This window comes from Citrus sinensis, chromosome 2 (genome assembly GCF_022201045.2).
Source record: "Citrus sinensis cultivar Valencia sweet orange chromosome 2, DVS_A1.0, whole genome shotgun sequence".
Taxonomy (NCBI): domain Eukaryota; kingdom Viridiplantae; phylum Streptophyta; class Magnoliopsida; order Sapindales; family Rutaceae; genus Citrus; species Citrus sinensis.
Genome location: NC_068557.1, coordinates 25,207,441 through 25,227,888, shown reverse-complemented (window position 1 = coordinate 25,227,888; position 20,448 = coordinate 25,207,441). Strand labels below are relative to the sequence as shown.

Sequence of the window (20,448 nt, the reverse complement as noted above, 5' to 3'; positions counted from 1 at the left end):
TTTATTTATTAAAATCATGATATCAATTATTTATTTAATAAATTATAAACATAAATCAATTATAATTTTTTTCAAACTAATAATTAAATAAATTTAAAAAACTTGAGCTAATAAAATATATTAAAAGATTCAATTTCAAGTTATTTATAAAATTATAAAATTTTAAGTTTACTTTCATTAAAAATGAAACGTGCTTATTGCGTGCTTTTTCGCGTGCCGTGCTTTTAAGGCCCACGTACCTAAAATCTAAGGTCGGCAGGGCCCACGTGCGTGTCGTGCCGTGCCGCGTGCTTTATCCAAACCTGCTCGTGCCGTGTCGTGCCTTGTGCCGTCCGGCCCATTGCCCACCTCTATTGCAGACGACAAACAAATCTCCATGAGAGATATGCATTTATTTTTTCAAAATGCAAATCATACTTTACGCGACTTTTCAATAGGGGATTGATGGATCTTTGACAACTTTTAGTATTCAAAACAAAATAGTTTTGTCTTTGAAAAGGATTTAAAAACGGGTAATTTTTAAAAACCTCCCCTGAGGTTTGGGCTTGTTGCAAGTAGATAGTGAGAATTTGTTTATTTGTACCGTTAGTTGACTGTGCAAAGACAATATTGCCCTTAACAATAGTTTGTAGACTGACATAACTAAAAAAAAAATTAAAATTATTGGCGCAAAAAGCACAAACCCTATTTTTTGACAATTTAATCCTTGTCAATTCCAAAGATTTACAATATCATAGGTAAAGATTATGACTTTTTCATTTTCAAGTTTTTAATTTTATCTTTCTTGTAGGAACTTTAAGGAAATATCAATAATTTAAAGAGGATTTTTTAAGTTTTTAATTTTATCTTTTTTTGTAGGAACTTTAAGAAAATATCAATAATTTAAAGAGGATAAAATAGCCAACAATTTTGATTTTTTTTTTAGTTATTTCCGTCTACAAACTATTGTTAAGGGTAATATTGTCTTTGTAAAGTCAACTAACGGTCGATGTTAAAATTAACTGACGGTAGATGATTTTTTACAAATAAATAAATTTCCGTCATCTACTTGCAACAAACCCAAACCTCAGGAGAGGTTTTTAAAAATTACCCATTTAAAAACTCGAAAGAAATCAGGGAAAAACATGTTAAAAATAATTATGACCACCACGAATTTTAGATATGTTGATGCTGAATTTAATTTATTTAGAAATAAATAAGTAGGGTTATAATAATCGAAATACGAAGAATTTAGCGATTTGGCAAAGAAAATAATTTTTATAACTTTTACTATTAAATAATTAATATAATGAAGGTTTTTTTTTTTTACTATTAACTCTTCAACAATCGGACTTATTCTACTTTTCTTCCCAAAATTTTCTGGGATTCTATCTTGGGATCAGGCTACGGTGCAACAGTGGCACCGTGCTACAGTTGCACCTAGCCGTTGGATGCAGTTGGATTGGTAAGATCTACTGACATCCAACGACTAGGTGCAACTGTAGCACGGTGCCACTGTTGCACCTAAGGGGAATCCTCTATCTTGTTGTTCAACTCTTCAACAATCGGACTTATTCTACTTTTCTTCCCAAAATTTCAAGCTGAGCGCATTAGATTAGACCGAAGCCCTCTCTTTCCCTTTCAGACCGTCCACGTAGTTGCGACCACAAGATAGATTCGTGTGCAGGCAACCAACCCAACCCTCGACATAAATCTACGTGTTCACACTTCACACAACGAAAAGGTCATTGATGCTGATGAGGACGCACGGGCAAATCTCCTGCTTCGGATTCTTTTCTTCGTTCAAATTTTTTATTCTTTGTCGTATTTTAAAAGGCGGACACAAGCATGTGACAGCACAGACCCCGCACTGGCCGCATCAGACTCTAATGACTACCGTCCAAACGGGTGTTCATTCCAATAAATGATTCCTTGCATTTCCAATAAAGTTAACACTTTCAAAACGGCAGGCTTTTTTTTTTTTTTTTTTAATTATTAATCACTTGCTTTTGCAAGCTGCAGCTTTGCTTACTTTTACCGGAGGGCATTTACAACACTTTTACTTGCATAGTTGTGTTGTGAATCTAGAAACAGAGGAGGAGGAGAGGAAGATTGAAGCGAGGAAGTTTTGGGAGTGGGAGCGTGGGGTAAGAAGTGAAGAAAACGTATAATTTTTCTTTTCTTTTTCAATTGAGAAAGAAAATTACAAATTCAATTTCTTCCCTATGCCTCCCATTCCTATGATTTCCTGCAGTTCCTTCCTCTCTTTATCATCTCTTCGTCGACTTTAGGAACCGTGCTTGATTTCTTCAGTTCAATTTCTGGTAAGGTATCTCTTCTTTCTATTTATTTTGTGGGGGATGACGTCATCATTTTTCCTTCTATCGTTTTCATATCAAGCTTCTTCTTCTTTTTTTATTAATTAATCAATCTTGTTTGTTACAATTTGGCTATGGATCCCCTTCGTGGCTGGGTTTTAACATCAGTCATGGCGGGGAGATGTAAAAGACAGGGTTCGATGAGATATCCTTGATGGCGCGTCGTTTATAATGTTTTATGCTAACGACATGACATTTCATTTATAAATATGCAGACGACATGACATCTTAATGTTTCATATTCCTCCTCCTTACATCTGTGATTTTCAGTGATAGATTCTGAAAGTGCTTTTATAAATTAACAGTTTACTTCTTGGTCAACTTATATGTTAAACAGCTTGTAGGCTTTTGTAGCCGTGTTTGGTTTTGTCAAATCTAATTGAAAAACTTCCTAATATTTGGATTTCCAGATCCAGTTTTGCCTTTTAAGTCCTAACCATTTGCTTTGCTTTTGCTTCACTCACGATGAATTTTATAACCAGTTAAATTACTATTATATTATCTAACAATAAATAACCAACTCATTGATTAACATACCAGCTGAGATTCTAAAATTTTTTAACCAGATTCTCTTCTGATCTGAGATTAAATTTTTTAATATAATTAGTGGTTAATAAATTAAAAAATACTAAAACATGTGTGGCATAAGATCTAAAAAAGATCATAAGTGTTCATACCAAGAGATCATCTGATCCAAAAAAATTTTTCCCCAAAATGAATGTACGGGTTAATACGTTTTATTTCACGAGGCGACTATTAAAACGTAAATTCTACTTTTGTATTGTCTAAACAAAAGGGTGTCCACTTGTTCATATAAAGGCCAAAGCCCAGTTGCTCTTTCACCAGCCCATGAAAGGGGACACGGTGGTAACGTGAAAATATGTTAACAAACGCGATACTAATATTATATGTCCCTTTGAGCAAATAAAATCGAGCAGAAATTCAATTTGCCTAAAAGGAGATGGCAAGCATTTTTTTTAAATTAATTATTCATGTAATCGACGGCAATCTATAACCCTGAGCATAGATAGTTACTGGATTTGTAGCAGCTATGATAAATATTGTGTACAGAAAAAAGAAAAAGAGTCAATATTTTTTACTTTAGTTTTCCACATTTTCAATTGAGTGCTTCTATTGGGACCTCTCTAAATATCGTTTTAACACTCTTTTTCTTTATTAACTCCCATTAAAATGTTTTAAAAAATTATAAATTTTTTAACACCTCTATTAATGAAAAATATTTTTAATTAAAATTTATTAAAGTAAATTTTATTATCTAATTTTTAATTATTTTTATTATTAAATCTCATTTTAACAATAAAATTCTTTCCATTCAAAAGAAAAAAATAACTGATTTTTTTCTCTCTATTGCAATCATCAGTGGTAAATTCTTTACTCAAAAATTAGAGAAAAAAATAAATTTTTTAATTTCTAAAATGTTAAATTTTTTAAAGAAAAATTATTTAAATTTTGAGTAGATTTTTAATTAAAAATTATCGTATTATATAATTTTAATAAATATTAAAATTATAAAATAATTAAAGAAGTTTTAAAAGATATTTAGAGGGTACCAATAATCCCATTCGATTCAATTATCATCAGTTTTGGGTTACACTATACGTTCAATCATCATTACATTAGCAAGTGTAGTAACTTTATTCTTCATGCTGATGAACGATGATCATTGAACTTGGACATTTGATGTATCAGTCAGATGAATTATAAGATGTCTCTTTGAATTAATGCTGCGTTTACTTTTTAGATTGGAGTAGGAATTTTTAAATTAAAAGTGTGGAGTGAGAGTGAGAGTAGGATATTTACTTAGACTAAATGAAAGTATAGATTGTCAATCAGAATCCTAATTATTTGTTTACTTTGTCTTGGATTGGGAGTAAATTGTTTTAAATTATAATTTTATCTTTATGTACAGAATTATAATTTGTAATTAAAAAATTAATAAAAAATATATTTGGAAAATAAAATAAATATTTTATTATATTTATAAATTAATAATAATTACTAATATTCTTAATTATGTAAATCATAATTTTTTTATTAATTTTAATTTAAATTATGTGAATAAAAATTATTAATAATAGCAACACAAATGAAATATTATTATTGATAATATAGTACAAAATTAATATTTTTTTAGAATAAAATATTTATTATTATTAATTAAATAAATAATTGATATTTATTAAAATTAATGTTTAATATTATTAATTTAAATATAATATTTATTTTTATTTTATTAAATTTAATAAAATAAATATGATATAATTATTATTTTTAATAAATATGATATTATTTATTTTATTAAATATGATATTATTTATTTTATTACATATTATTTATTTATTTATTTTTATAAGGATAAAATGGGAAGAGGGGGGAGTGGATTCCCACTCCCACCTCCCCCCATAGGAGTGGGAATCCCACTCCCCACTCCCCACTCCAAAATTGAGTGGGATCCACGGATTCCCACTCTCACTCCCTCATTTTTTAAGGTAAGTAAACACTGAAGTGGAAGAAATCCACACTCCACACTCCCACTCCAGAAAATAAACACTACCTAAAAGTATAATATTCTATCATTTCTACTTGTGATATCCTCGAACGTCAAGAAACTGTAATAGTTATTTGATTGGCATGTGATCTTAAAGTAGTTTTATTTAATTGATTATAATTTTGAAGGGTAAAAAATAATTTAAATTTTATCTCTTTTTTTTTCCTTTTATGATAGAAAACAAAAGAAAAAAAGAAAAGAAAATTGAGTGAACTTTTTTCCTTTTTCTTTTACAACACTGTGGTCTCTTCTTGTCGGCCCAACCTTCATAATGTCTGTTTAGATTAGCTGAATTAAACTTTTTTTTTGGCTTTTAGAATTAAAAAAAGGTCTTTTGGGAGAAGTCATAATTAAAAAAAATCTTTTGAGAAATTATTTTCTCATTTATTATATTTTTTATAATTTCTAAACTAATCTTAAATTAACAAAGGAATAAAAAAAATATTACATCCATATCTAAACCCATAAACCATATTTCTTACGTATTTTTTTTATTTTGCCTCTTCATTGTTCAACCAAAAAAAAGAAGAAAAAAACTGAAGGACCACAATCACCACACCAATATTCTTTCAAATAATATATATATATATATATATATATATTTGTAATCTCATATTTTGATTTACATCTTATTTTTAATTTTTTTAAAACGGTACTTTAATAGGAGTAGTTTGTAAAAATATTGCTAAGGAACTTATATTTAGATAAACTTAATCTAGTTGTTTTTGTTCTTCTTTTTTTATAAAGAAAAATGGTATTTTAATTTATAAAAATTTAACTAGATTGATCAAATAATTATTTTATTTGTTATTAATTTTTAAATTTAATAAGTATTTATTAGACTCAAATATTTGAGGATATTAATAATTTTATAATAATTAAAAAGTCTTTTTTAAATAATTATTCAAACACTTAAAAAAAAATTCTCATTAAAAAATATATTTTACTATAACCATCCAAACAATAAAAATAAATTAAATTTTTATTTAACTTTTACTTTTAAGTGAAAGGAAAAGCTAATCCAAGGCCCATAAATTTTTAAATATTTAAGAAAGAGGTTAAAACACGACACATCACAACTTGCAACGATCGGGGTTTTTTTCAAAAAAGAAAAAGAAAAAGAAAAAGCTAGCTATTAGCCGCGTGGCGTGGGTTGTGGTGCTCTAGTGCTTTGGGAGTGGGAGCGAAACCCTAGTCCTCCAAATTCTACTATAAAATGGAAAGGAACCTCTCATCTCTGAATTACATGGAGGCGGCCTTGAACCCCAAAGAAGACGGAAAGAGAAAACAGAGAAGAAGAAGAGGGGAAATTTCGGGAATGGGTGCATGGGCAAGAGAACGAGAAAAAGAAAATATATACTTTCTTTCTTACCTATGCCACCCATTCCTTTGATTTCCTTCACTTCCTCCTTCTCTTTTCTATCTCTTTATAGTATAGCTACATCATCCGTCCCATTTCGATCGACTTCTTTCCATGCTTCGCTTCACTTCACTTCACTTCACTTTTGTTTTCGTTATATCTTTAAATTTTTAAAGCTCTTCTTTTCGATATTTTATTAGATTTTTGTTTATAGTTTGCACTTGTATTTTTCTTGTTATTTTTATGTTTGTTCATTAGTCTTCTTATTCAAATAGCTATACTGCCCTGCTAACGTCTAAAGTTTTTTCTGTTCTGGTAAGGCAAATTGTTGTTTATTTTTTAATTTTATTACCTTAAAAGACTGCTCAGGTTTCAAGCTTTTGTTTCAGATGCAAAAAGATCTTGATACAAGTCCCTTTTGGTGTTTCATTTTGTGTACCAAATTCTACGCATGGTACTATTTTTAGACGGCTGGTGAGGATGACGACTGATGGCTATGTTTTTTATCATTTCAAATGAGCTCGATTTACTTTTCTAGGATTCATTTTTCATTCCTTCAAAAGTTATGATGAATTTGCATTAAGTGATGAACGGAGTGATGTTGTGCTGATCACAATTTTTCTTTTCATGTTTGTGGTTGTGGCATCTTCATATATGAAACACTAAAATTATTAAGATGGGTGAACCTACGGATTTTATTTATCTCAGATCCAGATGCAAATCCAGATACATGTTGCTCAGGCCGCCAATTGTATGCAAGTGCTCGGCCTTATTTCATCCATGAAAAATGTTACACAAGGATTTAAGTTGCGTAAATGCATATTTTAATTAATGTTCTACATTTGTGGTCTTGCTTGAACCACATATATCAAACCATCTTTGAGCACGCCTTCAATATCTTGGGGGTATCCATAAAGGCTTTCAATGATTTTACCCGTCTCTGCAATTTTTGAAAAAACTGATGTCTGGAAAGATTTGTCGCCCACCATCGGGTCTCTGGAGTAGTCCAAAACCACTTTCTCCGGGTCGTTCATTATTACGCTGCAATTAATTTTTGCACATCAGACACCATCACTGGAAGGAGGAATATGTAATGCGAGATCATAAGAAAAATCCATTTGTGCATCCTAATAACAAAAAAGAATAATAAAGGGGAAAAAAAGAGTTCAAACTACTCCCGTACGCTGTTGTATGTTACAACGATTAGAAGATTTTCATTGTATTTCTTAAGTTGTTCATTATATTTTTCTAAAGTTTTACGTTTCAGTTTCAAATCTATTATACCAGCAGTTTGTCCGAGTAACTAAAAACTTGTGACTTGCAACGTACAAGAAGTCCGGAGGTAGAATTTCGGAAGAACAAAAAAGTCACCAACATTGTTTTCACAGAAAACTAATATTGAGGTTTGCTACTAACCTGTCATAGAGCCCAGCACCTGCATATTTTTCAAGGTCCTCACCATTAGAGTCTGATCTGAATATTATTGATGGCTTGCCATATAAGCCAATAAGTTTGCTTGGATAACAAGTGACCTGAAGAGATTCATACAGGGTAGTTGGTATATGAACGAGCTTTTGCTTAATATATGGATTTAGTAAAGTACAATAACTAGGGAAAAAAATAACGCAATTTTAGAGTGATTCAACATGTTCAGTTAGATAAACAATGCGTCCTTAAAAAGATAAGGAATTGAAGAGAAATTGTGCTTACAATAGGAGATTTTAGATTGTTCTTTTTGGTAACAAAGCTCATAGCTCTTCCAGGATAGGCACCCACCAATGTCTCTCCAAGGCCCTTCACAATCTGTTTTTACACAGAGAGAGAAATAAAATTCATGCCACTCAAAACATTTAGAATAAAATAGGCAAGTTTACCTCAGTATATATCTCCGAGTTATCCCCTGATAAAGGATTCTTCGTGTGAATAACAAAAGCATAATCTCCACATATAGTTTCTTGAATCAGTACAGCCATGCAAAGATTGTCATGATTTAAGTTAGCTTTCCTACAACTAATGAACGCTCTTTCATTCCACTTTGAAGCCCAAACCTGCAAAGAAAAGAAAAGATGTAATGTCTTTACAAAATTGCATTGGTTGTGGGCATGGGGTTTACATTATTGAACATGCCTATACCAATTGTTCTATTGAAAGTTGACTTCAAATGTTAGAAGTTGAAGAAAAAGAAAAAGACTGATGACTCCCAGCCAATACTAGGATTGATACATATCATCCAAATTATGGTATGAAAAATGAGCACTTTTAAACTTCAGTACCTTCTTTATAGATCGCCAAGCAAGATTCCATCCTTCATCACCGGGCCAGGGCATTCCTGAACTTCTCATTTTGTTCTTCAGTTCATATATCTAAAAAAAGGTTGGAACACAGGTTCTTAATAATGTGAGAACATACAAGTTTGCACAAAATCTACCCAACATTACATAACTGAAGTCAAAAGGAGACACTGTTTTCCTCAAAGACCTCTACGAAAAAGTACTGATCTCATCAAAACAATAGCACGATATAATATCTGTCAACGGTTGCAACCAACTGATCGATATCTGTTTGTAAGATGTGAAGCAGAAACTAGCAAACACAAAATCAATGTACTGTTCTTTTCTCTAATATTCACTTTCCTATATCTTTCTTAATAAATCAGTGTAATTAAGTTGAGCTTTTTGATTATGAGACTTCTATAAGTACCATAAGAACTCTATAAACATGCAGATAACAGTTTGTAAACATTTAACAGTGAACAAGCTATCAAATGATAGTAGAAAGATGCATCTAGTAAGTTGTCAGGACTACATGCAGCGATCATTTAGAATTACCAAGGATAATGGAGCACTCATTTGCAGAACAGCTTCTTGTATTTCTTGGAGTTTTGAAAGGTCCCCACCATTTATAAATTTGTAAAGGCGAGATATCTTGTTTGCTATGTCCTGTACATAAAAGCTTAGTTGTGCAAGAACATTAAAGGACTATGAAGAGAACTCAATCCTCTTGGAAAAGAGAAAGTACCTTGTTGATATTCTCTGATAGAACAGTCTCAAAGGCTCCAAATGGTATGGCTACCGATGTAGGTATCTTAATCCACGAAGGAACCCTTTCTCGTAAAAATTTAATATTGCAAGATTTTGCACCAACCTAATAAAATATTATTAAAATCACTTACTTATGCTCCACTTTTCTGGGCTTACACAATGAACTGAAGTTATTGAACGTAGAGCAAAAATAGTTGGTTGAGCTATATATCGCTCTGGACTTTAGATCAAGCATATGTGAATTTACATGCAATCTAAATACAAAAAAGGGCTGTAAGGACCAAGAGGCAGTGTATAATACCCTAGATTTTCCTTCAATGCCTTCCCGAAGAATGTTTTTTTTTTTTTGGTTGGATAAGAAACTGAAGAATGTGTTAATAAAGAAGATGTAAAAGCAGTTAGTGGACCAGCTGTCCACTCAGAAAACGAAGAATAACACTATTTGTGTTATACAAAAGTATACCCAATCACCCTTATACAAGGTTAAAATCAGTTATAACTTCCTATCTCAAAGCCTCATCCCAGTTTAGATGTATGAAGAAAAAGGATGAATTTTGAAACTCTTTAGTAACTGAAGCCCAAAGCGAAGTAAGAAAACGAACTTTGTCCCACAGTTTTTCAGCATGCCTTCCCAATGAATTAACACTATCAACTAACTATATAAGAAAATACACCCGAATAAGGTAGGTAGATAAGAAAAATGTTTATCGGGTATTCTATTAGACCAACATATGACATTAATAGATAATTCTTAAAAAAAAAGGATTAATAGATAATGAGCTTACCATATCAGGAGTGAAATCCTCAACTGAAACAGCATATTTGCCACGAAAAATCTTCCTTTTAAAGGTGATTCCTCGGGGAATGGATGGAAGTGCAGAGGAACTGAGAGACAGGTTGGAGCTACTTATGTCACTGCAAGTAAACAAAATCAGAGAAGTTGTCCGGTAAGTACCATACAAGATTACTAAATGACAGTGACTTGAATGGCCTACCTAATGATCAAATTTGTGGACTTCAGTCGAATGGATACAGCTTTTCCTTCCTTCAACCTGAGATTTCTAAGAATATTCTGATCGAAGCATGTGGCAAAGCAAACCTGCAGGGTATATAGCTTAGTTAACCGTCTGGGTTGGTTTGCTTAAGCTGATCACTTAGGCAAGCTTTCAGTTTCATAAGTAATGAAAATTTCCACTTTAATTAAAAAAGAAACTCAAAAGGAATGTGCCTTATTATTTCTTGCTCTAATAGAGACGTGAGATAGAACATCTGGCATATCAGGTGTCAACACAGCAACAACTCCAACTGGGATTTCTTCTTCTCCAGTTATTCTGCTTGCAATGATGATGGTAGGTCTTCTGTAAACTTTGTTCTGTAAAGTAATTAACTCATTGACAGAAGTAATGAAACCACACACTTCTACAGGGCTGATGACCTGCCAACTGCCAGACACAAACTCTTAGAACATTTTTAAAGTTTCAATCCTTGAATAGACAAAAAATGACAAAATTAAAAAAAAAAAAAAGTGTCAACTCAAAAGGTTTCTTTTCCTTTTTCTTTTTTCTTTTATTTTTTTCATAACCCAAAAATCCCCTTATTAACCTAGAGTTAGAAGCTTGGCCCCCCTGCCAACCATACTATCTTTTGGAAGGAGGATTTCATTACATTTTTCCGAGTAGAAAGCCCTGACAAAACAAATTTCAGACTTGTGATTGACGAAGTAATCCAAAGGCATAATCATTAGACTAACTCCATAGGATTTCTAAACTTAGAAGCTATTGAGCAAATAATTTGCTACGCTGAAATTGATACTATAATTACTCAGCTGAAAGCAACTCCACTGGTAGCACAGCATACAACAAATGGAATCAACAATTACCAGCCCAAATTTGCAACTTTGCGTAGGACAGGTTCAAAACGGTTAATGAGTATCGACAGAACAGCCTCTGATTGTGCTCTGACCAACTCCTCTGTAAAATTGTCAATCTAATGGCAGATCCAAAAATGTTAAATAAACAAACCAATCAATATGATGACTTCTTAGAAAATATTGAAACAGGAACCTTGCTATCACCTGAGTTTCATTATGCTAGATACCGTCAAAGATGAATAATTACGTACCGCATATTTCTCTACACCAAGCAGACAACCAAGATATTTAACACTTGGCTGGAACTTTTTCTGATAAGTCTGTGACCTTTCAGCAAGTACTAGCTGCAACCGATCAAGAATAGCCTTTGCTTGCAGTGCCCACTGAGCATCATTGGTTATGTATGATTCAGAGACACGGTACCAGTCCTTCACAGCAACATAACACCAACAGTGCAGAAACTTCATTAAGAATTTAGGTCAAGAGATGGAAGAACTTCAAAACTAAACCTCCAGTAACTAAGTATATGAAGATCAAATCCAGAGTCGACAAAATCAATGACAAAAGACTAAAAAGCCTCTAGGCTCAATGAAAGATATACTTTTGTACAATAAATTAGGTCTTCATTGTTGACCACTGATAGGCATAAACTTTCAAGCAACAGGGAAATGAAGAACATGATTTCCTGTGTCCAACCACAAAAAGAAGAAGAAACAAAAGTTGTGGCATAAGTACACCATACTGAAAACGAACTCATTCAGCTATATATTCAGGTGTTCTTGTCTAAATGAAATTATATACCGGAGGGTGACTGAAGTTTAAATCTTTGAGCCCCCTCTCCATCGTTGTTTTGATAGCTGAAGCCAAAGAAATATCGAGGAACAGTAAGTCTTTTGCTCTACCACGAGCCGTACCCAAAACAGGGTGAAGCTCAATGCGGGAGTCTACTAATTTCTGCAGATGTAATTTCAAACAGTATTAAGGAATTCCTTTTCATTTAATTAAAAAAAAAATCATAAATTCTAAAATTGCTTAAAATGTGACCTCCATCAGTTGATTGATGCTCTCGTCATGAATATGTGCTTTGATAAATGTCAGGCACTCCTATCATATGACAATAGTAATACACAAAGTTATTCCATCCACAATTTCTGAGATCTAAGGATACTGAATAGAACTCCCAAGGACATGCCTATATATGTACAGAAAGTAAATATAACCCAATGTACCAACAATAATACAAACAAATTTTCAATACATAAATTGATTTGAAATGCAAGAAACAAATAATCACCCGTAATTTTGAAGATAAACTGCCAAACGAATCAGAGATGACAGAATTATGACCCTGATATCCCAAAAGGTAAAAGGTTATCTAAATTATCAACAACTAAAATTGAGTGATTATAGAAAAGAAAAAGGAGGCTGGAACATTAAAATGGTGCCTTAATTAGCATCACAATGATTACCTTGTAACAAGTTTCTATAGCAGATTCAAGGTCAGCACCTGAATGAACAGCCTGTGGCATGGCCATCGAGTAAATCAAAAAATGAAAATAAAAAAAGCAAAGGCATTCCAATTTACATCATAAGATAAAGATGAAAAATCTAGAATTTACAAGCTATAATTGAGAGAAAATTAAGAAAGAGAAAGTTAACTAGCTGTGTTGCCTTGACAAATGCCAAATCTGTTGGAAATCACTAAATAAAGTGATCTCCAAGAAATAGAGTTACAAAATAATTAGACCCAGTTACTGACTCAAGTCCAAGGATTTCTGAAGGGTAAATCCAAAAGAAAGATTAAAATTTAGTAAAAGATCCCATATGATTGTGCAAATTAACATTAAATATCAATATAACTTCTGCTTTGTTCCCCTCAAAACAATTCCTTGTATTTCATTTAGAGGCAGCAAGCTCAAAAAAAAGGGGCACTTCAGCAAGAACATAGTGCCCTCATATTAGTTGGTCTATTCCTATATACTGCCTTTTAGCAGGAAACAAAGGAAAACTAGAGAAATAAAGAGATTTACAAAAGGGGAACAAGTTACCCACAAATCTAGGAAGAACCTGCAGAAAGGCTTGCAAAAAGCCAATACAAATTGCTACATCCATCACTCACATGCAAAGACAAGAAAATGTGATAAGCAGACTTTAAGAGTATGAGCGTACCTTTAGCGTCTTCAAATACATTGTCAGGTCACGGGTGAGACTCTCTTTAGCATCAGCCCTGAACCGAGGCTCTGACACAATTGGACGATCATAACTTGCGAGCTTTTGTTTTGAAAGACCATGACAATTTAAAGTTTGCCAATAAGCATCAATTTTAAAACCGCATCTTATGTAGTTTAAGAGTGCCTGTTATAAAAGGAAAAAAAATTAAATGATTGAAATTCAATAATGACTCTGTATTTAGTTATCAGAACTGCTCTCTTCTAGCCAGTACGGTCAACTTAATTTATCTCAATTATTTTACAAGTTAGCACAACTTGACTCAATGCCGGTAAGAAATAACCATAGCTCAAGGGGACTAAAATATTAGCCCAAAAATGTTTTATAATCATCAAATATGTACATTTTATATTTGAAGGACATTTTTAAGTATACCTAATTCGTATTATAAACGTAATATATATAGACAATTTAATTTCCATCTGAATAACATTATAATCATTTCTTATCCAAATTGAGATGCCTTGGTCTTTAAACTGGACCAATGTTAAAATTACATATGCTTTTAACATGATTCTGCTATTCCATTTACCTCACAAATAATAATGTCATCTGGGCTAGTGTTATTGTGCAACTTCTGGTGCCACTCCTCCATCATGCCAGTCTTGCAGTCATTATTTCTCTGATAGTGACAAATCACAGAAGAATTACTTCTCCAAGGCTAATGACAAACAAAACTAATCATGCAAGATATTTTTTGAAAATACCTGAATCACAAGTATTTCATCACGAATTCTCTGCCCAACATCGCCTTGACCTCCACGACCAACAAATGCCATGATCAGCCTCACGATTTCTCGATCATTTGGCTGGCTCGAATAGATCTTTTGCAATAAATTGGTAAATCTATCTTGAGCTTCACTTATCTCACTGCAGATAAAGCACAAATATGAAAGTGAATCAATATGCTGTATACGTACCAACTTGGTAGTCAAAGATAATTATCATACCTAAGCCAGCCCCATCATATTGTAAAAACTCAGATGTTTCATTGAAAACCAAGAAGCATAAGATGGAGGTTAGCGCTAGATTGACACATTGACAAGAGCAATAATATGAAATGATAAGGACCAAACATGATTCACAATCTTATAGTTTATCTAGGAAGGGGAAGATTACATGATTGAATTGACTAATATTCCCAAGTATTTTGGCTGAAAATCTCAACTAGCATGACATAAAAGACCTAAGAACCAGTTCGGCTTGATACCATTGTTTTTCTTTTCAAGAAAACACATTATCTATTGGAATAATTGGGTACAATCAGTCTTCAAATAACTTCACCAAAATCTGCAAGTAGAAGTTATTTATCAAAAAATTTGTGTAATCAAGGAAAGTAGAAATGGTGGCCAAGTTATCGGGTAGAAGCCCCTTTTGGTGCAGATCTAATGGAGAAAGAATGCATTTATGCAGAACCTTGAAAGAAGCAGAATCCCCCGTTGGCGAAGATCTAATGGACAAATAATGATTTTAGCAGAACCTTGAAAGAAGTAGGACAAATCAATTCTGACAAGTTCACAAATTAGAATGCATATCCAGACAAGGATGTGAAGTAGACTGCACAAGTCCAGATATATCCAAAGAGTTGTTTATTAAAACAATAGAAAAGTATGTATCCAAGGAGTTGTTGACTAAAGCAATAGAAAAGTATGTATCCAAGGAGTTGTTGATTAAAACAATAGAAAAGTATGTATTTTACCGAGGTTTTACATTATAATTCTTGTTCCACGTCAGATGCCTGCATGCCATGAACCTCATCCAGACCATTATAGCAATAAGCCCTAGCTCCCCTTCACCTTTACATTGTTCAGTCAACTCAGCCGCAATGTTGAACCTGTGAGAGTTAAGCATATAAGCAAGAACATCTGGTGATCAAATCATTTTAAGGAAGGCCAGAACAAATATTGTTTGCTTATGCTGCAAACTCTAACATTGCCTTGTTACAGAGTTCTGGAGCCCATGTAAGTAAAACACAGAGGTACTATGAATAATACAGTGATTTCACACACTCAAATAAAGTACACATCAACTTAATTACAAAGTCCTTAGTTTCACATATAGAAGTTACCTGTGCATTAATGACCTCTCAGCCTCTTTTTCTCTGCAAGATATTTCATCCAGTAACCATTTAACTTTGTCGTCCCCATCAACCTTAGATACAAAGTTCTTCAATTTTGCATGTCATATTTTGCATTAACAACTCAACAAAAAGAGAGCAAATACTAGAGTACCGTGTCATTGGTTAGAAGTTCAAAAGCAATAGAACAATAGGAAAACATTCACCTAGATAAATAGTAGAGTAAAAGAAAATAATAACGCTTCAGCATACTTAAGCTGTGAATATTCAATCAGACAATCAAAAAGACAAAAATGAGCAACTTCCATCAGAGTTTATGCTGCCTTTTGTCATTTGAAAGGGGTATACCTATGTCCCCATTCATGGGAAAATTTAAGAAAATATTTCATATAAGATTCATCATGTCATCGAGACAAGCAAATTGAGAATTATTACTTCATTGTCATGAGTAAATTGGTCAAAGTCAATATAGTAATGGTGCCTCTGACTTGGAAGGTCCTACATCCAAGAATGTTCAATTTGGCATCAAATACATCAAATGGATATATATTTTTCAGTTGCCCTGTACCATCAGAATGGTCCAACTGAAGAACTCTAGAGTATCAATCTTTGGGTGTGAGAATGATAGACTTAAATACCATTCTTAAGCCTTTTTTTGTAAAATTAAGCTTTTAGTGTCAGTGGTTTAGCAAGATAGATGTATGTAACACAATCAAACCCTTTGTAAATGAGACTAATGCAAATACAATCCATCACATAAAAGATTTTTCTAAAGTATGACATCTGAGACCAACAAAGCAAAAGAACAAACTCTTCTATCTAACTTCATGGTTATATGGCACTTAAATGTACTGATCAACCAAAGTAGAGGATTGGAGATGAAAAAAAAAAAATGTGCGTGTACACAGATAGGCATGGACGGTAATCAAGATACATAGTCCAAAAATGTTATGTTAAGATGTAGCATTTCACGATTAGATTCATGTGAAAACGTTTGGCTTCTGAACTTTATAGGAACATTCTATATTCATTAATCAGATAATAAACAAACTGAACCATGTAAAAACTAAAAATTTCTGGAAGCTCATTAACAAAGGCATAAGGAAATAAGAATTAAAGAAGAGTGAATGAAAATTACCTTGTCCTTTGGATCCATTGGATGCAAGCCCACAAAGAAGTTTTCCCCATTGTTTTTTATCCAAGAACCACCCGACCAAATCACAAACTGAATACCAACAAATTTCCTCTTCTGCAAATTAATATCTACCATCTTTTGTATTTGTTGTGTGTCAGCATGGGGAGATGAGGGGATAAGTTAATACCAATGAACAGTTTATATAATAATTCAAAAGAAAAGAAATACAGAGTTCACCTAGCACATTACCTGAAAGGATCCTCTTGCAGTTGCTATGTCTGTAAAATAAGTCTGACATGCTCCGGCAACCATTTTTGACTTTTCCGGTAACATATCAGGAGGGGGGGACTGCAATTGGTGAACAAGGAATGACGACTAGGTAAAATTAATACCTATATACCAGTAATCACTAAACAATTTTTATTTTCAATCATTTCTGTTGATCATGGTGCATGTCCTACAATACAGAAGAAAAAGGAACCCACCAACCATTCTCCAGGAGAACACTTTGATACACCCCAGTGAAGAATTGCAGCACCTTTCATGTTCACAGCAACCAAAATGTGATAGTCACTGCTAATGATTTTTGAGAGGACCTGTAGATATTGAAGATTCAGCAGCAGCCAATCAGTGCAAGGATTTTTTTTTTTTAATTTCTATGCCAAATAGAAGCAATTAACTGGAATTTTGTTGAGAAAACAAGTGTGGCAGAGTTCAAACCTGCACCTTACAAGATATCTTAGTAATAAACTAAAACAGTTCTCAGCAAAAAGGGTAGAAGAATGTCACTTTGAAAAGCATAAAAGGCTATCCTGCAACTCTGATTTCTTCTATGTAAACAGAAGTTCCCTATCACAATAATACTAACCACTATTTCATGGCCCATATGATAACTTTGCCTTGAGATAACATTATCTGCTCCCAGGGAATTCTCCACAAGAGCCACAAAACTCGATGATGGTAAAGTGGTGGTTTTGACATGTCCCTTATAATTCTTTTGCAACCACTTTTCAACATCATGTCTTCTGCAGGGATACGATGGAACTCCATATCTGATCTGCTCTTTATTCTTGAACACTGGTTTTGTACTGTCGGTCATATGACTACTTTGCAAATCTTTCAAGGAAATTCCATTTGACAGCTGAAGTTGGAGCTCTTTCAAAGCATCATTATGATCTTTCTGCAACAAATTACAGGATGAAGAGAAGTATAAATATCAAATTAAGAAATTCCTTCAAAAGAGACACTGGAGCACTCGCAAAGCATTATTAGTATCTTCTGCAATAAGTCCAGATGAAGCAGAAGTCTGTGCAAATTAACTGGCATTTCTCTAAGAATGTATCAAAGAAAACTAACTCACTTGATTGACTCTCTAAGAATAGAAGGCATATATCCACACGTAACAGCCTTCTAAAAGAAACATAAACACAGGTAAGGGTGATATTCTCGCCCTTACCTATACAGAGAAAACAAATTCACTATGAGTTTAATAGACTATAAGAATAGGAGGCAGACATCCACAAGTAACAGTTTTCTAAAAGAAACATAAACACCGGTAAGGATGATATTCTCGCCCACTTGTACAATCGCAGACTAATGCATTGCTATCAAACAACAAAATAGGGGTGTCAGGTACATGTAGATATGCCAGTGGTAAGTATGAAGTCAAGGGCTGGGAAGCCCTGCCAAAGAGAGAGAAGTTTTTTAAAATTTAGTGTTGTGAGACATAAATGAGTAAGATATCTATAGCGGATATACTGCTAATCTTTTAATGAGGATACATAAAAGATTTCCCTGATTCTGAGAAAAATAAGACTATATAAACAGTGAAATTTTGAAAAAGTGAAAAAAAGAACTTTAACAAAATGGTTGTTAAAACTGATTGTAAGTTTAATCCAGCCATTGGCTTTTTTATGATCTAGTAAACAGTGTAGGGAGAATAACTTACACGATATGAAAGTAATATACATATAACGTATAAGACTCTTTTATCCTGAAGCTATTTCACAGAAATATATAGTCAAATGCAATGGGCAAACAACATTATCACCTGCTGCTGTTGTGGAGAGTTGTTAGGTCTGCCCCTTCTTTCCCAGTTCTGATACGCCCTGAGTTCTATTAGATCCTTGGGTATGGGTTGCAGACAAGTATTTGTATCAATCTCAGGTATCTCGATTCGAAAATTCCCATGGTTTAATCTTAACCTAAAACACCAGGACAATGTATTCATAAGATTCAAAATGCGTCAAACACCCAATGACCCAAAAAAAAAAAAAAAGCACTAAGCTGGAGAAAGAAAGACAACAACCATCTGTCATGAATGCCATCCTTCAAAATAAATTCAATGGCGTGAATCTTAGGGTCCCGCAACTCAATGGTAACTAAGTATATCTCTCCACTCTACAATTTCAAACAGAAATTCCATTACTCAGTAGTTACTTATGATACAATAACTTCCAAATCCATTGAAAGAAGATGAAATTTGAAATGAGAATAGACCTTAACAAATGGTGTCTGCAATGCACCTTGCTTAGGATGCTCAGCAGGGATGAACCAGTTCCTAAACAAGCATATAATAAATATCAAAATCTTTCATGGATACACTAATAAGCCATATTAAAGGAAAAATCACCATAAATTGGAAAATAGTCTTTGATTTCTTTATTTTACGTGTTTCCACGGTAAAGAAAACCCCAATGAAGAATCCAAGTCCGTGCACAGTTCCTTAGCTGAAATTGAACTCTCACGTTCCGTCCAATTGAAGATCCAGACACATTAATCTAACCAAAAAAAAATAATAAATAAAAAATTATAAAAAGAAATCAACAAACTGTTTGATAACTTTGCGTCTTTGCCAAGAAGAACTATTACCTGAAGCTTCATCCCTTCCACAAGTTCAAAATTATGGACTCGATGTATCTGCTTGTCCTCAGAAGTTTCCATTCTAACTCTTCTGTGTAAAACAAATAATCCAAAAAAAATGCAGAGATAGAGAATATATAAGTGTCAAAGAATCATCAAGCAATAACTCTTACTACCATCAAATTAAGTCTACAATAACTTATTTAGTTTATATTTTTTTAAAAACTAGCTCTCAGGGAAATCACTAAATAGAGTCATAGAATTTAATCATGAAGAAAGTTATGGTTTGTTTACAGGAGCACGTGGAAGAATCCACGATAATTGACATTTGGAAAGCCATTCCAGGATCGAATCCCGGAAAAGATAGAGAGGAATTCGATTCTTTCCACTTACTGATGCAAAATGGTCGTATTTTCGATTTGCGAAAGTATGATTCCCGATGGCGCCGAAAAAGAGCTTCGATTCGGAAATCAACTTTGACGATGTGAAGAAATGCTGAGAAAGAACAGGATTCAAGTAAGTGACAACGGCAATTCGCGCGAGTTTCAAGTGTCGGCGGTTATATTGATGCACGAGCCTCGCACGTGTTGCGTAAAGATTACGAGCCTCCGTGGCTACGGCGGATTAAACGCTGCGTTTTATTTAAATGTTATTATTTACCATGGTTCTACATTTCTCCGCTCAGTTGATATAGGTAGCGTCTATTGCACCGAGTAATTTGTATTTCGTGCGATTAAATGCTATTATCATTAATGTGATAAAATCAAGTAGGACTCTTATTTATTTAAAATTAAAAGCATAAATTTAGTAATTTAGGGTTCAATTTCATATTATGGTAAGGTAGATGTAGTTTAAAAGGTACAACACTAAAATATTCAATAAACATTATATAGTTTAGAAATTATGCTGATTTTATCACACACTTGTATAATAGATTTTCATGATATG

The 20,448-nt window shown here is 33.1% G+C and overlaps 1 protein-coding gene and 1 long non-coding RNA gene across 3 annotated transcripts; one reads left to right on the top strand and one right to left on the bottom strand.

Moving 5' to 3' along the window:
* Positions 1-1,491: 1,491 nt before the first annotated feature.
* LOC102612715 (uncharacterized) lies at positions 1,492-2,766 on the top strand. The gene is made up of 2 exons (XR_369539.4): positions 1,492-2,303; positions 2,466-2,766. It is a non-coding gene; the product is annotated as an uncharacterized LOC102612715 (long non-coding RNA).
* Positions 2,767-6,610: 3,844 nt separating this feature from the next.
* LOC102612927 (alpha-glucan water dikinase 2) lies at positions 6,611-20,056 on the bottom strand. Of its 2 annotated transcripts, none has more exons than XM_006468705.4 (32): positions 19,894-20,056; positions 19,510-19,591; positions 19,309-19,418; positions 19,138-19,198; positions 18,947-19,038; positions 18,689-18,842; positions 17,507-17,818; positions 17,124-17,234; positions 16,888-16,986; positions 16,642-16,773; positions 15,495-15,592; positions 15,126-15,260; positions 14,134-14,296; positions 13,959-14,048; positions 13,367-13,552; positions 12,667-12,717; positions 12,492-12,545; positions 12,242-12,301; positions 11,999-12,151; positions 11,799-11,882; positions 11,449-11,625; positions 11,207-11,313; positions 10,556-10,769; positions 10,323-10,426; positions 10,113-10,242; positions 9,305-9,430; positions 9,115-9,225; positions 8,560-8,649; positions 8,161-8,334; positions 7,997-8,089; positions 7,703-7,818; positions 6,611-7,327 (listed from the first exon to the last, which is right to left on the bottom strand). In XM_006468705.4, the coding sequence occupies exons 2-32, from the start codon at positions 19,579-19,581 to the stop codon at positions 7,123-7,125; spliced, it is 3,864 nt and encodes a 1,287-aa protein (XP_006468768.1). In that variant the 5' UTR covers positions 19,582-19,591; positions 19,894-20,056; the 3' UTR covers positions 6,611-7,122. The 2 variants fall into 2 exon arrangements, with proteins under 2 accessions (XP_006468768.1, XP_006468769.1); XM_006468706.4 differs by having other exon boundaries at positions 15,495-15,577.
* Positions 20,057-20,448: the final 392 nt, after the last annotated feature.

What these genes read in the sequence shown, in the direction of transcription:
- LOC102612927 (XM_006468705.4), bottom strand. Translation starts at nt 19,581, where the DNA reads ATGGAAACTTCTGAGGACAAGCAGATACATCGAGTCCATAATTTTGAA. An exon ending in TGGAAGGGATGAAGCTTCAG is followed by an intron (nt 19,419 to 19,509) that starts GTAATAGTTCTT and finishes TTTTTTGGTTAG; the next exon opens with ATTAATGTGTCTGGATCTTC. An exon ending in ATGAAATACTTGTGATTCAG is followed by an intron (nt 14,049 to 14,133) that starts GTATTTTCAAAA and finishes TGTCACTATCAG; the next exon opens with AGAAATAATGACTGCAAGAC.